Here is a 17,897-nt window from a genome sequence, read left to right on the forward strand (position 1 = left end):
TAATACGGAGGTACCAGGAAACGCAGCTAACATGGATGCTTTATATCAGTCATAACCCATCAGGTCCTAAACCTAAATTCAGTGCACAGTATTTTTTAACCTCACACAACAGACTCTGCCATCATACAACATGAGATTTGCTCATTTAAACTGATTCACATAATCAATCAAAAATGTAGAACGTAATCCATGGTTCACTGTTCATGCTCATGTGGAACCAATAATCATGGACGTGACCATTCATTTTGACAACAATGGCCAGTGATAAAGACACACAGGCCACTCTGGTCAATCCCTGCATGCTTGAGCAGAACAAAGGTCACCTGATTATTATACCCAGTATGATGAGATCAATATTAAGCCCTCATGGTGTGAGAATGTCTCAATTTAATGATGCCAGAAAAATATCTTTTTATTTTAATAAAACATATTCAAAGCTGTGATGAAGTAGGTTTAACGTTCAGACTCTGTGTTAGTTATCATTGAGGAATATTGTTTCTGTGGCTTTTCGGTGCCTTAGACAGACCAATTCATCACTCTTGGTTAAGTTTCATATAGCTGTAGTGATTTGAGAAATGTGTTACCTAATTGACTTTGAGAAAACAAAGTATTCTAGAAATCCTGAACGGGTGACTTTTATATTATAGTCTAGGTCACATACTTTTAATGAAACAGGTTGTGTATAATGAGAGAAAAAAAGATAAGCAATAGACTTGATATCTTGCTGCCAGTAAACAGCCAATATAAATGCATATCCAGTAACAGAATCTGTTTGATGCATTAAAGCAGCTTGCCTCCTGCTCATAAAGGCACCGGACAGGTGCATATCCACTGTAATACTCTTTAGTGCGGCTACTTGCTTTAAATGTGTACTTTTACAAACCACTGAATATTGTTTAATCTCAGCCGAATGTTGAGGAAACATTTTCGTCTATTAATGTTGTACACAAAAGCTGAGAGCCCAGGGGAAAAAAGGCTTTGTTTGAAAAGGAACCCGTTGACTTTCCCCACACATACAACCATATCAGATACACACTAACAGCAAGGTTACAGAGGTGGTTGAGCCTCATGAATTAGAGATGAATCAGAAAAAGCATTCTGGATACACAAGAGTGTATCAGAAAATAGCCACAGCAGCTGTCATAGTGCTTATTCTGATGATGGTTAATTTATTTTGAGCTTAAATGTTTTTGCTTCAAGTCCAAATTCACAGATATATTTGTCAGAAAAAAGTATGCTCTTGATTTGAACGTGCTCAACCACAGCACATTTATGTTTTCCCTGACAAGCATTTGACGACAATCAGCCACCTGGGTTCTTAATCACAGCGTACATGGCTCCTAGCTCACGCAAACTGTGATCAAATCCTGAAACTGTGGTTTTTAAAATTACTGGCAGGCAGGAATTTCTTTTTTTGTGAACCACTGGTCAACGAGATGGATACAAAGGGAGAAACTGCCAGATATTGATGTAACTGTTTTGATGTATTTTGCATCAGTGTCATGTCAGCCAACAACAACATGCAAATAAAAACTAGAATTACTGCTTTGTGAACCATGCAAGTTGCAGTTACAGTTTATATCCATGTCTGCGATAAAGTGGATGCTTTGTGCACATCTTCCTCCGGCAGATTTAAACAATCAGCACAGTTACAAGGTGGTCACCCAAGATTAGTGTCACTTACTTAGTATTTGACCAAATGTCTCTCCTTCTGCGCCTGAGTTATAACATTAATGCAGTTACATATATATGTATAACCTGTTTATGAGGCTTATCCTGCTTATGATCATATTCGGGATAAGTTGTTAACATGAGGACAGAAAAAATCTGGTTATTCATATTATGCATATACATACCAGTTTCTTTTCGAGTACTCAAGCTGGCACAATCATGCTTCTTAAAAATGGAGTATGGTGTTTACATTCTAAAACACATAAACAGGATATGGCAAAAACCCAATCATATACAGGGTATTCGTGTCCATGGAACCACATTCACTGAGTAATGACCAGAAATTTGTTTTTACAGAATATTTTGATGTCACAGTTAAGTTGACCTTTTGGATAAAAAATGTGGTCACTTAATCATTTTACCTTATTAGACACTTGTGTGAATTTTTGTCATCATTTGCACATGAGTTCTTGAATTATGGCCAAAAACATATTTTGTGAGGTCACAGTGACCTTTGACCACCAAATTGCAATCAGTTCATTCTTTAGTTTAATTGGGCATCTGTGCCAAATGTGAAGAAACTCCCTCGAGGCCGTTCACAAGAAAGAGATGGTTACAGTACCGCTGACCTTTGACCACCAAAATCTAATTAGTTCATCCTTGAGTCCACGTGAACATTTGACCCAAATTTAAAGAAATTCCCTCAAGGTGTTTGTGATATATCATGCTCATGAAAATTGGACGTATGGATGGATAACACCAAAAATGTAATGCCCCCGGCCAAGCTGGCATGGAGGCATAAAAATTTCAGCTGCTGCAGTAGCAAGTGAACGCAAACTTTTCGACCCAGTGCAATGAACGGTAAGGTTACACATTTTACTGCACTGGTGTTCTGCTGCCCCATCTGTGCCCAGAGTATGCTCTGCACTTCATGAATGTGGTGCAATACATAACTGAACTGTAAATATATTCTAATAGCACTCCTAATGAACAGTGCAGCTGCAAAAGTATAAAATTAATTTGTGGCAGTACATGTTTTAATTGTGGCAGGCTGCCACAAATAAATGAATGTGTGAGACTCTGATAAAAACGGCTTCAGTGTATGACAACAAGGCAGTACACACACTGATCTTACTGATACCTAACACAGCAGGGATGTTTTTAAAATGGTTTTAGTATTCAGATCTGTGGCAGCAATTGATGGGGTAAGTGATTTATGTTGGTTATTCAAGTAACTCAATGTTTTTTTAAAATGCATCTTAGCTGCTACATATATAATCAACAGTTTCTTCTACAACATGTACTGTCTCTGTGCAGTTTGGTTTATAAAGTAAAACAACAGACAAAAGCTACTTTTTGTAAAGGGGGTCCATTTTGTTATTATTCCTAAAAGAAGGCACTACAAAGCACCATAAGCTATATTTACAACCCTCCAAACTTGGAAGTAGCAGCTTATGAGTAGCACTTGAGGGCAGCATTATACCATCTCTGTCCTTCCACAAGCTATTTCAATAATGAGATACAGAATAATTCATCCATATACTCAATTTAAAATCAAAATATATTACTTTCTGCATAAAAGTGGCATTTCCATTTAGGCAACATTCCTTGTGATACTTTATTTTAATGGTTTGGTAAAAAGTCTGGGCCATTTTGTAATCCACTCTACTGTTGTGTAGAGGATCTATTTTGGTATTTGGTGAGAGCGTGAGACCATCAGGATTAGTCTTAAAAACAATTTGAAGCTGTCATGAATGAACATGATTATGATGTGATTAGATGAGAACTTTAAATGGATTTTTCCAACCATCTCATTAGTTAGAGTTGATTTTTGGATCTTTAAGTCTTGATGAAAAACAGCAGCTGGATGTTTGCTTTACAAAGGAGGAAACACTTCATCATTTTCTGGTTTTTATTTATGTGCGTAGCACCACTATTAGAAATCACTGACCTATTTTGACAGGAAGAGCATGATGGATTATCTTGATAAAGTATTAAGAAAAAAAAATCATACTCCAAGGAAAATCTGCAGTTTAGGAGGGCTTCACTCAAAATATGAATGACTCATTTGGATCAATCTGCCCACACATTTGATAACGTGCAACCCTGTGTGTGTGAGTAATAGTTTGGTCTTACCTGTTACACATCATGTTGAGTGTGTTTAACAAGCCCTTTAATGCATCTAAGTAAACTTCAACTGTTGAAAAATGTACTTGAAATTAAGTTTACATTCAGTCCTACCTGCCGTCTTTGCTGCTCATCTTACAGAGTGGGAGTGTTAACAGAAGTCAGAACCTATAAATTCATTAAACATTCTTTCTTTGCTCTTTTTCTCTCGTCTTAATCCCGTTAACCCCCTCTGCCTCACACTCCCTTCCTTGTGTCCATCCGGCTCTGGTAGTTTAAACGTATTCCCTCGATCCTCTCCTCTAATCAGGATTCTACAGGGATCACTTGCTCATCTCATTCCTTCACTCTGCAAATATTACATTCCCTCCTTTCTTTTCTCCATTCCCCCCTCTGCTCGGGCAGAAATCAATGTGTCTAAAGCAGGACAGATAACCTTGTGTTTGAAGTACTAAGAGCGAGGGGGTGGGACAGGGGAGTTGAGGGGGAGAGACGGGCAGAGGAGCGATATTGAAACCATTAAAGGATATTCAGATTCTTCCTCTAACTTAATTCTCTCTCTTTCTCTGCAGGACACTTGAAGGTGCAGCAGAGCAAAACCCCTCCAAGACAAGAGGAGAGACATTTAAAAGGCAGACAGAAACAGTGCTGTGTGCTTTCTCTACCACACGGACACTCATAGGATAAGTACTTACATGTGTGGATGTGTTTGGTAGGGTGGAGCCGAATACTTTGATGAAACGAGTATCCGGTACTTGTTGCGAGTACAAGTATCATCTGATTAAAGTCTCAATAGCCATACTATTGGAGCGAGTTGTTGATAGTGTCATTTTTTGCTAACTAACGAGCCATGTTGTTTTGTTTTTCTTTTATTATTCTGTTTGGTTTATTTAGATTAGATTTAAATAGTGTTTTCTTTTACTAGTTTTTTGTTTAGTTTAACTATTATTATTATTATTAGTAGTAGTAGTAGTAGCAGTGGTAGTAGTAGTAGAAGTAGTAGCAGTAGTAGTAATACTTTGTTTTGTTTTTTCATTTGATAAAGTAATAATATGGTGCACCTGCGGTTATTAAGACAGGTAGACAAGGAGGACCAGCATGCACCTGAGTGGGCCAAAGTTTGTTTTTTTTTACAATAGAACTGCATTAACTTTGAATGGACATGGGGCTTATTTTGCCTGCATACATCACATGCCCATGGTGCATCAGTGGCCCTTTGACTGATTGATTTAATTTTATTTATATTTTTTATTATTTTTATTTATTGTTTTTTGCCGGCAAATGGCTGCTACTCATACTTGATAAAGGAAAACCCTTACTTGAATAGGCTGTGTTCAGCTCTTACCTCTGTGATTAAAATGATCTATAGCTAAATCTAGATGCTGTTCCATAAAATGTTTTTAATGAATAATAAATATATCAACTCCTGATCAACCCATATCATATAATTTCAGGCTTAATATAAAAACTAGTCAGGCCCCACCCATGTCCAATTTAAGTCCCACCCATTTCATTTATAAACCCCACCCATTTTGAGTACAGATATGTATACTGATAATTCAGTTGCTTGGGCAGATAAAACTATCTCTGTACATGCCATAGACTGTACAAATAATATACATAGCTACCATGATGTCACCCACTGGTTTGACTTTGAGTCCTGCATTATGACCGTCACAATCTTGAGCCAGGAGTGATCATATTTGGACCAGAGGTTGGAGCTGTAAGGGAATGAAGGATCTAACTCAGACATCAGTGTCTAGACAGACAGACTGTCACTCAAGCAGCCCCACACTTATATATGTGTAACTTTGGGCCTTAATGGGTGAGTTATAAAAAATTCACCCCCCTTACAGTTGTCATGGATGTTGAAATTAGCAAAAAAGACCCAAACTGGTTTTGGTACCGCACAGTAAGCATGCTTGATATTGCTGTAAAGTTTTTTGGCTTTTTTTGTAACATGGGTGTCTATGTGGAGTGTCTCACTTTTGGGGCCAGCCTCAAGTGGCCAGTTGAGAAACTGCTGTTTTTGGCACTTCCACACTGGCTTCATTTCTCTGTCTTGGAGGATGCCAATTTATACTTGCTCATCTCTAGTGTTTGGGTCTTTTCCCATCTTGTATGTATTTCCTACAATAAGGTGTTTGTGTTTGTTTTCCTGGTTGTCACCTTGTATCCCTGGATGAGTCCATTCTGGGTCTCAAGGGGGGGCGTGTCCCAGGTCACTTCCAGGGTTGAGGGAGACACAGCGGACACTCTGATAGACTGAGGAGCCACCGATGGAGCTGCAGAAGATGAGGTGTTTTCGTTAGACAGTTACTGTTTGTGTGCAGCTGGGTGTTAGAGTGGGAAGAAGAGAAGATATGCTCCACTCTTCCAATTAGGATGGGCCTAAGGCGGTACCTTGTTACTCCACTGTACCACACATATGCATGAACACTCAGCAGTGTGCACCTGAGGCTAAAGAAAAGGCCATATCACCCAATTTCATCATTCCCCTCCAGCCTTTTTCTGCCTCCCCCTACTTATCCTCACCTCTCGTTCATCTGCATGTGATATGTATGGCTTACACGCACAAACTACACACATCCCCTGAATAGGAATGTGGCATTGGTCTGATGGAGGGAGTGTGAGATCGTCGAGGGAAAATCGCAAAAACATGGGGTGTTACTATCATAACGTGCAAATGTCTTTAAGCCACACTTGTTTATGTTTGCCTGCCTTGAAGTAGCGTGTGTGGGTACATTTGAGTGTGTGAGAGTAATATATTTGCACTTCTGCCTGTGCAATGGATCCATGATTTGACTCGCTAGTTAAAGTTAAACATGGTTTTGGCCGCCATAACTTCAGAATAGATGACTTTGTGGAGATCTTGACAACATTCAGATGTGTCCAGATGTATATGCACTCACACTTATACACACCTTCAGACACACTTTCAGACACACACGCACGCGCGCACGCATGCACGCACACACACACACACACACACACACACACACACACACACACACACACACACACACAGAGGGCAATGTCACTTGAGGGTGTGGAGAGGACAAAGCAAGAATGAGAAGACAAAGAGCAATGGACAGGACAAGAGAGTGACAGAAAGCAGACAAAACAGATAAAAACAACAAAACAATCTCAACTCAGCGTCCTCTTATTAACGTCTTCCAGAGGTTTCACACATATCACACAGTCCTCCAAAGCAGATGATGTGCTATGGATGAAACTGTGACAGCTACTGAGCTTGTATGTGAACAGATCCATCTCCGTAACAACTGAGCAGACTCCATCTGTTGATGAAACAGTTGAAGCGCTGGGAAAAGCACAGCAGTAACACATCATTTTCACTGATAAGGTAAGGCACAGCTCCACTCAACTCAACAAGCTCTCTTTTAGATTTCTATTGGCCAAGTTGGTACCTGCTACTTTCTTTGTAATGACTTCGGTTGATGTTCCAAACGAGCTGAATCAACACTAGAAGACAGAGTGATAACACTGCAGACCACAGACTGGTCAGAGAAATGTCCCCACAGACGGTAAAAATAATCAACGTAGTCACTGTGATGTCACCCACTGGTTTGTGGACTCCTGTTTTGAAGCCTTGTGTTCGGCATCTTGGCTGTGCCCATTTTGGGTTTTTTTTGAGCCAGAGACCTGTGGCTAGTGCCCATATTTGGGCGAGAGGGTGGGGCTGTAGAGGAGCGAGGAATGGGTCTGACTGAAAAGCTGAAGACACTATTGGCATACAGACTGTCACTCAAAGCATCCTCAATAATGCATAACTTTAACCTTTTAACATATGTAAACAGCTGATTTATAAAAAAAAAATCCAGCCCTTTTAGAGTTGTCATGAGTATTGAAATTATCTACAGAGACCAAAACAGTTTTTTTGGTGCCAGGTGGTAAACATGTTTATTTCTGTTGTAAAGCATTTTAACGGGGTCTATGGGGATTGACTTGCTTCTGGAGTCAGCCTCATGTGGCCATTTGAGGAACTGCAGTTGTTGGCACTTCCATGTTGGATTTATTTTTTAGCCCTGGAAGCTATTGCTTGAACACCACTTGCATGACACGCCATTTTTAAATCGCCAAGCTAAAGTCAACAGGGACCACATTTTTTTTTTCAAATTTACTTGATCCATATTTTTTAAAAAAGGCAGCAAGCAAAAAATTACGCCATACACTATGATGTGCATTTGATGAAGTTCAACTGTTCCTTTGTTTTGCTGCAGATTAAAGGATTCAGAGAGTGTTGTGTTAGAGATGATGTGATGGTGGCATCGCCATGGAGATCGGCTGAACCTGCCTTCTTTGAGGTGGTACAATCCGCAGTGGAAAACAAAATAGCGAAAAGGACCTGGCATCAAAAGTGAGTTGAGTTGAGCCGAACCATGCAGTGGAAATGAGGCATAAGTGGATGGGAAGATTTAAGGATTCAGCTCTGAACTAAATGTGTACCCAAACTGCAACCTTTTAACAAAGCACTAAATGTTAAACACACTGGAGAAAGAAGCTTGATATTTGAGGATAAAACAGCTTTTCTGATGTTTTATCCTACAAGTGTAAATGTTTATTAACAAAATGTGTAGATCATACATTGAAAATGTGACCAGTCAAACAGCTTCCTTCTATTTGCACCCACCTGCCTCTCCGACAGACACCTCAACAGGGGTGGAGGGTGGACTCTCTCCGATGATATTGTAGCTTGTCATAACGATCTGGTAGTGTTTGAACTTCTTCAGCTCTACAAACAAATAAAAATAGTTACATTTACATTTATACAACACACATGCAAAGTGAATAAATGTTATTGCAACTTTTCTTATCATTCTTGACGATTGTTGCCTATCAAGGTAACTAAAATGATTTAACACATAATAATCCTGGGAGCTTAACTTCCCAGTTCCATTTTAAATTACTTACGTGTCAGCTCAAACTCTGTTAGCGAGGCACTGCTGACTGTCTTGAAGGTGCTCTTGGCTTGGGAAGAGTAAAAGAAAGATGGAGGCAGACATCAATAAATGTTGCAAGTTCAATAATAAAATGTGAAATTATAATAAGATATTCAATAAAATTGTGTGTTTAAAAGTAAAACATATGGACACATTTCGATACTCTTCCTAGACTCAAGAACAGACACTCAGTCTCCACTCTAAATACATAAGGCACTTCAGGCTGTACAGTGAATAATAACATTTAATTATTACATTATTAAAGTGCAATATGGGTGGCCTCATAAGTGAATTACTGTACAGTGAAGGCCGTCTGCTGAGTCTCTCCATGGTTACAGTCTTTGTGTCACGGTACCTGCTCTTTTGTGGATAAAACATCTTTTTCTTCTCTGACCTCTGAATGAGAATCTTTTCAAAAACACTGCAAAATGAGTTACATGGAAAATGACGGCTTTGTGCTGCAGCATTAACAGTTAACATATATTTTAAACACTTAAGTATTACGATCAGCTTATAAACCTTCCATGAGCAATGTCAGTGTACTTACGATTACAAATTACATTTAAAAGAATGAGTCGATATTCATGACCAGTGAAGCACTGTGTGAAACCTGGTCCTAGATGCTTTCAGAGTTTAGACTAATGTTAAAAGTTTTGCTCTGCTCTTTACTGGAATTGGGGAAGTTACCTATCACCTCATCCGAAAAGTCTTTTCTCTTCAAAGAGTGATATTAAGTATGTGAGTAGAGCGCAGTCAAACAGGGTTATGGTAGAATGAAATAAATCTGACTTTCTATTTTTCCTCATCAAACTTTGAATGCTATGAGTATGCTGCTCTACACTGCAATACAATACGAACAATGCTGTTTTTATCTACAGGGATTATCAGGGTGCTGACTTTTTGCCGAGGACATGCAGCTTTAGCCTCACTCTTTTAGCAAGACATCATGCATGTTGTCTTTAAAAGCATATTTAAGACCTGTTAACAGGGCTGTCATTATAAAACGAGTCAGCTGAGAACATTAAAAAGGAAAGAAAAAAAAAGGGGTTTTAATCAAGGCATCAAGCTAACACTGGCTTTATTAGCTTGTTATCTACAAATGACAAAATCTACAAGTGATCAGCCGTTTCAACTACAGATATGAGCCTTGCTTGTGACAGCCTCTATCTGCAAGCAAGAACCAATAGTTTAAAAAACTTGAGGAGAATTTGAGGTGATAAAACTGACATTTTCATTACTGTAAACTGCATATGTGCTGTGCAGAGAGTCTGATAGGCACAGCAACAGTATATAAGCTGCTGGGAGTGGGGCTTAGTGAACATTTACCATTAGTATCAGTTAATATAATGTGTTTAATACAAGTATAAGATTTTCATGGTACAATAACTATCTCAGAAAAAAATCATGGTTTCACAGTATAACGGTAAAAACAACTAACACAGTTAGAATTCTTGACTTACAAAATAGAATATTACAGATCATTAACCTGGTAAAACGGCATGTAACTATAACATCTGAAATACATTAGTTTACACAGCGGCACTTTAGTATCTTCAATTAACTGCTACATGAAAAATAGCTTCAGCTGTGAGTCTTTTAAAAAATGTCCTGTGATTCTTACTAATTAACATCAACTGTAGGTGCGTGAAAGCGCAGCCAGACTGCTCCTGTCTGTACATGTAACACACACACTCAGTTATGTCAGCCCCTCAAACCAGGGGAGTTTGTGTGTGTGTTTCTTCATGTGGTCAGATCAGGGTCAGTGTGTGTTTGTTAGTAAATCAGACTGCCAACACAGATGTAGCTGGGAGCCGGAATGTGGAAAATAATTTTGGTGGCGCATTTTATGATCAACTTTTAAACATTCACATTTTTTTTTCTTTAGGGAATTGTTATCAATGCTTTGATCTGCACGAAGAGATTGTGTTCGAGTTTTTGGGATGTCCGAAGTAATCCAACGTTGTTGATTTTGATGTATTTTCGGCAGGGGATGGAGATTGGTGATACCAGCCTAAACTCTCTCTGACATTTTCTCTGCTGCATGAGTGTGAGTGTGTGTGTGTGTGTGTGTGTGGCACAAGCTGGTGTGTCTGACAGGTGGAAGAGGAGAAAAGGAGATTCTCCATGTGGTTGCATTTTTTTTCTTGTACCTTAGATATAGTATAATCCCTGACAATTGTCATTCCATGGTATACTGTGAAACTAGTATACTGCTACAACCCAGGTATCAGTACTACTCACTTGTAATGAGGGCACTTGTGGTGTTGTTTTTAGTGGCCTGGACTTCTGCTTCAGCGAGAGTGGAGTTGTTTACTGGGAGCTCTCTGTAATACAGCCGGTATCCAGTCAACACCCCATTGACAGTGTCGTCACTGGGATGCTGAAAACATGCGAAGAAGCACACACAGGCACATGTAGCAAAGCATTAGCACTCAATTTCTCAAAAAGAAAGTGTGTGCTCATTTTCATTTTCTTAGAGTGGTGAGGTGACTGACAGGACACTGACAGGCTGGCTGAGCAGTATTTTATCAGCAGTCCACTTTAAAGGGCTGGTCGATTGGTCCGGCTGTAACCCGCACAGACAAAGTGATGCTTCAGTGGGTTTGGCACTCTTGTAAAGGATGATGAAATTGCTGGTGGCTTTGTTTTTTCATTGCCTCCTTCTGCTTTGACATGAGGCTCGAAGGAGTGAGAGAAGACACTTCCAAACAGAAGAGGAAGAGTGACAAGCGGTGATGTAGCCAGGCGGTATTTACTGTCTACTCACATGTCAGAATTTCTCTGAAACCACCTCTGGTTTTCCATAACTCCCCTCTCTCCCCTCTGGAGTTGGACATTGCTGATGTTTGCTTCTCTCGCCCTCTAACATTCTCTCCTGCTGGTATATCCTCATTAAGAGTTTGAACATTTCTCTCCCCCAGCCAGGACAGTCTGTCCCTCCGTCTGTCCGTCCCTCCCACTCAACATCTCTCCAATCTGTCTGCGCTGCCCTCTGACCTTTCCGGGTTCAATAAATAATGATAATTGCATCCACCCACAACAGCACAAACACACATATAAACACTGCATACAGTAAGCCTGCAGGGTTCTCCAAACATAGATGATTAACCTGCACTCAAAGTTTTCTTGTGTAGGTTTGTCTGTGTGTGTATACTGTGTGTGCATCTGTCTTTAAATACCTTCCATTGCACCAGGACTGAGGTAGTGGTTGTTGGTTTCACTGCAAGGATCACTGGAGGCTCGTCAGGCACTGGAGAGAAAACACACAGGAAGACAGTGAGGGAGAAAAAGACACACAGACACACTGCTAAAGGCTGTCTGTTATATTTTTAAATTTACATATTTCTTTGTCTCCCTCCTTCATTCCACCCCAGTTTTCCCAGTCTCTCACCATCTTGCAGAGTTGTAACAGCCTCCGTCTCTTTGCTGAGGACACTGTCACCGACATCATTGGTGGCCAGCATCCGAAACTTGTATGATGTAAAGGGCTTCAGCCTGTAGAGACACGCACAGACAAACTTACATGTACAGAGGGACGAAAAACAGCTACTGAACTTTTAAATACTATATTAATATACATAGTATTGATTTCATCCTTACACCTCTCTCTCTCTTTCTCAACCATTTGAAAGCTCTGCAAATAGGCTTGATTTCTTTCAAAGATATGGGAAGAAGGCAATGACTAGTTTAAGAGGAATTGACCCAAAAAACAGCATTAAAAATAGTTTATAGTACAAGAAAATGACCTGAAAATGAAAACATAAAAACAAGAAAACAAACAAGATTAAAAAAAGGAGAGTAAGCAACAACCAGAAAAAAACCTTAAAAATGATAAATATTCTGTAAAAATATTTTTACATATATAGTTGCAATTAGTATAAATCTAGTTTTCCATAGGTTTTTTTTTTTTTTTTTTTTAAAAACATTTTAAATCTACCAATTTCTTGGAATTTGTGGGACATTTCTTGTCCAATTCCTCTTTGTCTTTTCCCAAAAGAAATCAAACCAATTTGCTCAGGATTCAAAGTCTTAAATACTTGTGAAAGGCGTCTGAACGCAGAACAAGAAAAGTGATGCCGATCCAGGTTTCAAAGGGTTAAAGGTCTAATGTGTTGGCTTTAGTTGCATCTATTGATTACAAGATTGCAAGCAACTAAACCTTCTCCCGTGTGTAAAGTATGAAGGAAAACTATGGTGGCATTTGCAAAAACATGAAGGGTCCAGGACCAGCTTCATATGTGAATACTCACGGCTTATTTTAAGGTAACCAAATCATAACAATTCTTATTTTCAGGTTATCATGCACTAATGAAAAAATAGTTATGAATATTATATACCATTTTTGAAAATGTATCCCCCTACAAACTGGGCTTTTAAAAATCAGTTTATTTATTTATTTTTTTTTGTACAAGAAGTCCCATTACCTAAGGGAAGTTTGATTTCATTAATTTAAAAAAAAACCATTAATTTATTTTAAAATTATTATCATTATTTAAAATGTATATTTTAAAAACATGTCTGAACAGAATTCAGGTCTAAAATAATTAATTTGTTAATTTGAACTGAAAGGCTGCTGGGCTTGTTGCTCCACTATTCTCATATAACGTTGACAATATTTTCCACAGTTTTGCGCTTGAGACTTTTATAAAGACCACTACAACAGCTTCATGTGCAAAACTGTAGGAGTTAGATCATTGGATTCGTCACTTTAACAGCTGAAGGTGACGTGTCTCAGTGTGGATGCTCATCAGGACCAGCTGTGCTTTACATGCATCACAATCAGCAAAAACTTTTCTCAATACTAACATTTAATTGTCACACATCGCAGTGGATACATCAATTGTTAATACAAGTTTTCTTTCTATTTGAAAGATGTACCATGTGTGAGCATTGCACCTTCTGGTGTTGCACCCGTACTTTATTGTTTCACAGCCTATAATTGGACTGTGTTATTAGCACATCAACCATCTGTAATGAGCTTTGAATCAGAGTAAAATCATATTAAATAATGAGAGGTGCTAGAGAAATACAGTCTGATTTGATAATTAAGGTGAGACAGCTGGATGAGTGGACAAAAACTTCACTGGGTATCTGTAACACTTTAGAAATATGTCCCCCGCCCCACAACAGACATATTTTTGCTCTTTCAGTAGCCTTTGAAAGTCAGTCAAGGTCTTGAATAATAATCATCTTACATGTTTCCTAATTGTCTCCCCTGCTGGAGTATTTTCACTGCTGTGCTACTACAACATTGTATCTGCATTTCTCCTCTGCGCAAGGTGAATGCATTAATAAGCACAGAATTATAATTTAATCAGTCATTTTGAAAACACTTTACTCTAGAGCCACTTACAATCAGCCAAATGAAAAGGAACCCATTGTTAGCTGAACAAGTCTATGGTGCCTTGTAGAATGCTAAAAGTTTAAATGTATATCCTCCCATGCACACCGTAGGGAACTGATTAAAATTTAAGTCGGTCTTTTTTATTGCACACATCTAATAATTAATAAGAGTTAAAAGGAGCGATTCAATCAATAAATGAATGAAATAAATAAAAATAAATTGTAACAGGACGTATTTCCACCCCCCTTTTCACTACTCACACGTCTACCTACAAGGTCACTCTCTAGACAGGGTTTCCAGACATTTCAAAACTTTTTCATGGACTTTTCAAGGACTTGTAGTCATTTTTTCTAATAATAACTGTTTTTTTTAAGATATCAGGTATAATAGATATGATACATATTTTCACATGCACTACAGGCATGCTCTTAATTTTAATTTTTGTCTCTACCTGTGAATGACACAGCTAAGTTATTTACATATTTTAGGTCACTGTGGCAGGTTATGTTACCCTATGTGTTATCTTATCTGGTCCTGGGAGGAGGACGAGAAGATCTAGACCTCTGTTTATTGAACTAAAATGTTGTTATGGTACCACGATCTGATGATTTTGGAGAATGGTTAAAAATCAGAACGAGTGAATCCAATGTCTGTTTTGCTTGGTGTTTGAAAAAAGGATCGGCCCCTTTGAGAAGTTATATCACTGTCTGCCAAATGTGGAATGCCCCAGTGACTTTGAAAAACTAAGTCTTTGAAAAAGATTTTTATATTTCTTACAACTACACCTCTGAGAAGTTTTATTTTGAGTTTAAAAGTAAACAGCAAAGCTATGTAAGCAGCAAAGCATAATTCCAGCCAGCATACATGGACGGAGTAACGGTGCGCAGGGAGAAAATTCAGAAATGTATGTGATGGTAAACAAAATGTTCACTCACTGAGGGATATAAGAGCTACGTTACATCGACAGCTACAGAAAATAAATTTGCTCTAATGTTTCATTACGTGTAAGGTTATCTGTGGAAGATTACTGTAACAAGTTCGTTAAATACAACAAAATTCCAGGACTTTTCCAAAACTTTGAATACATTTATCTCATTTCATGACTCTTCAAGGCCTTACAAATGTGATTATGAAATTCAATGACCATTCCAGGTTTTACATGACCATGGGAACCCTGCCTAGACTTAAACTACACTATTCCAAGTAGGAGTGGACAATATTGCCAAAATCCTCTATCACTGTATCCTGTTAGTTATACATGTTCAATGGTACTCTGCAGTAATTTTTCTGTAAATTCAATCCAGACTGTTAAAAATAACCATACTGTACTTTATCACTTCTTTTATTTGGAGCTTACAAACCAAAAAACAACTGCCTTACGTGACAAAACTTGACAAAATAACAAAACTAAAAAAATAGTAAAACTAAAATTCTTTCAAAATGGAACCTTTAAGGTTCCCAAAAAATAGTTTCACGTGTTACAGCTTTCTGTGTTTAAAACTTCACTCTCGTCCTCCATGTAAGCCCAAATCACGTAACCTTGTGAAGCAGCTGGATTTGCAAGATCACAAAATCACACGGGAATCCAACCCTAATTTGCTACACAGCCCAAGTTGGATGGCTCCTGCAGTAGAGACAGTTTTGCCAGTAGACACCCTTCTACTGCTGCACACTATATGCCATCATATCACCCGTCCTATGTCTTGGAGACTACAGAGGACCACTCAAAAATTCAGCAGGCGACAGGAGAACCGCTCAAGTGTCCTCTTGTAAAATAATGAGCTGGGCCCAATAAGGGACAAGAAAAGGCCCTATGGGGTTGTGGGTATCGTAGGAATAAAAGATCAAAGGCACCAAGCTCAATGAGGGTGGGGTACCAACAGCACTGGGACGATGGTAAGGACAGTGTTTGAAAAGTTAGTGTATACTGTACATGTGAGTGTGTGTGTGTGTGTGTGTGTGTGTGTGTGTGTGTGTGTGTGTGTGTGTGTGTGTGTGTGTGTGTGTGTGTGCATGTTTGCATCAGCCCGGGGACTTCGATGTTTTGGTTCCAAAGATGTCTCGGTGGAAAACAACAATTAAGGTTGGATAACAAGTAAGTATGAGTGTGAGCGTGCAGAGATGTGAGCTAATTCCTCCATCCGGCGCTGTAATGAGAGCATTCAGTGATAGAATGAGCTCGAAAATGGCATCAAAACAACAACAGCAGCCCCACCACCATGGCAGATAGACTCTCCCCGAGGCAGGTTGAAACAGGCTGATGCAGACGCACTGAAAGCACGCTCTTCAGCATCTCAAATAGCTCTGTGAAAGCTTGCAAAGGAGCGTACACAAACAGTCAAAAAGTGGTAGACACATGCAGTAAAGCCTCATCATAGTTCTGCTACTGAGGGTTTCAGGGAAGTTGAAGTAGCCGTCGAGTGGGACCACGATCACCTGCTGCCATAATGACAGTCTCGCCAGGGAGACAAGGATGGAGGGATAAGGAGAGAGGGGGTTGGAAAAGGACGACCTGGAGCTTTCTTCCTGGGAATTAATGCATGTGAATGACGGAAATGCCTCATGGTTTTTGAAAGTACTAGCTGCTGATGGATGTATGGAGGGAGGGAGGTAATGACAACAAGAAGGATGGCAGATGAAAAGGTAACAACAGTTGTAGAGAGAGAGAGAGAGACCATGGACAAACGGCACACACAAACTTGAAAGAACGAAGGCAGAGTGAGAAAAAAAGGTATTAAGAGAAAAAGACAAAGAGCACTTCCTGCTGTGCCTGTGTGATTAGGTGACTGAGATTCTCCACGTTTCTGCAGTGATTATGATTAGTCTGCTCTCCCCGGTGGTGTTTTTCGTGGTTTATTTATTTATTTTTTTGGCACTTGGTGTGCTAAATAAATATAGCTTTGAGAACTCACAGCATCCCTCCCCCCTTTCTGTCCACTATTCTCCCAGAGGATGCATAAACACGACGAGATTTTTTAACAACTGCGTTAACTAATTCAAGTCCAGCATGTCCTGCTAGACAAAATCTCCATGTGAGGCCTCTGTGAGAAAAGCAAAAAACAGTATGTGGATTTTTATTCCTGTTTTCTCCACGGATGCTTGAGATGGCCTAATTGACTATTAGGTAATCCCCACCCCTTAGATACTGTTGCTATGCCTGTCAAACTTTACGTTGTTGCACAGCACATATGCAGTTTATAATGATCACTATGGCAGCTTTACCACTTCCTTATCATTTCTGAAATAATGAGTGCTTGACTTCAGACAGTGATAGACAACTAGTGACCATCGATTTTGTCGATTTAAAAGACGGTTTAAAAGAGACAAGCTAATGTTAGCTCCATCGGTTAGTTAAAACCACTTTCTCCACTTCACTTTCAATGTTTGTTGAATTTATATTATCTCGGCTAACCTCACTAAAGTTGCTGGAGTGTAAATGTCCCCCAAACCAATAAAGAGCAGGATAGAGATTTAACAGAGAGGGGGAATGCTATACACTTTTTATAATATGTAAAACATAGAGAATGAAAGTCTTCACTGAAGCAATGCTGGGTTTTTGTTTGAGGCACAAGCTCTGATTCTTGGCCTGAGCCCGACTGGGTACGAGAAGACCCACCGGGTTCGGGCTGGAGTGTAGTTTCTCACTATTTTCTCAGATTCTCGTCAATTTTGGGCATGTTTTTTATTTAATCTTATTTTAATGTATTTTTTAAGAAACTGGCAATTATCATGTGTAAATGGCATTTTGGCAAGAATTATAATGGACTGAATCAAGAGGGTAAGAGAGTGAGAGG

At 39.1% G+C, this 17,897-nt stretch overlaps 1 protein-coding gene across 1 annotated transcript in view; it reads right to left on the bottom strand.

The window, feature by feature from the left end:
• Positions 1–17,897, bottom strand: part of LOC121942083 (protein sidekick-1-like) — a 269,452-nt gene that overhangs the window by 10,248 nt on the left and 241,307 nt on the right. The window contains exons 32-37 of the mRNA XM_042485177.2: positions 12,151–12,254; positions 11,939–12,009; positions 11,001–11,139; positions 8,731–8,787; positions 8,450–8,551; positions 5,968–6,083 (exon numbers count right to left, since the gene is read on the bottom strand). Coding sequence (XP_042341111.2) covers positions 5,968–6,083; positions 8,450–8,551; positions 8,731–8,787; positions 11,001–11,139; positions 11,939–12,009; positions 12,151–12,254 — 589 coding nt within the window. The remainder of the gene's footprint in view (positions 1–5,967; positions 6,084–8,449; positions 8,552–8,730; positions 8,788–11,000; positions 11,140–11,938; positions 12,010–12,150; positions 12,255–17,897) is intronic.

This window comes from Plectropomus leopardus, chromosome 3 (assembly GCF_026936395.1).
Source record: "Plectropomus leopardus strain MGB_pleo_1.0 chromosome 3, ASM2693639v1, whole genome shotgun sequence".
NCBI classification, from domain to species: Eukaryota; Metazoa; Chordata; class Actinopteri; order Perciformes; family Serranidae; genus Plectropomus; species Plectropomus leopardus.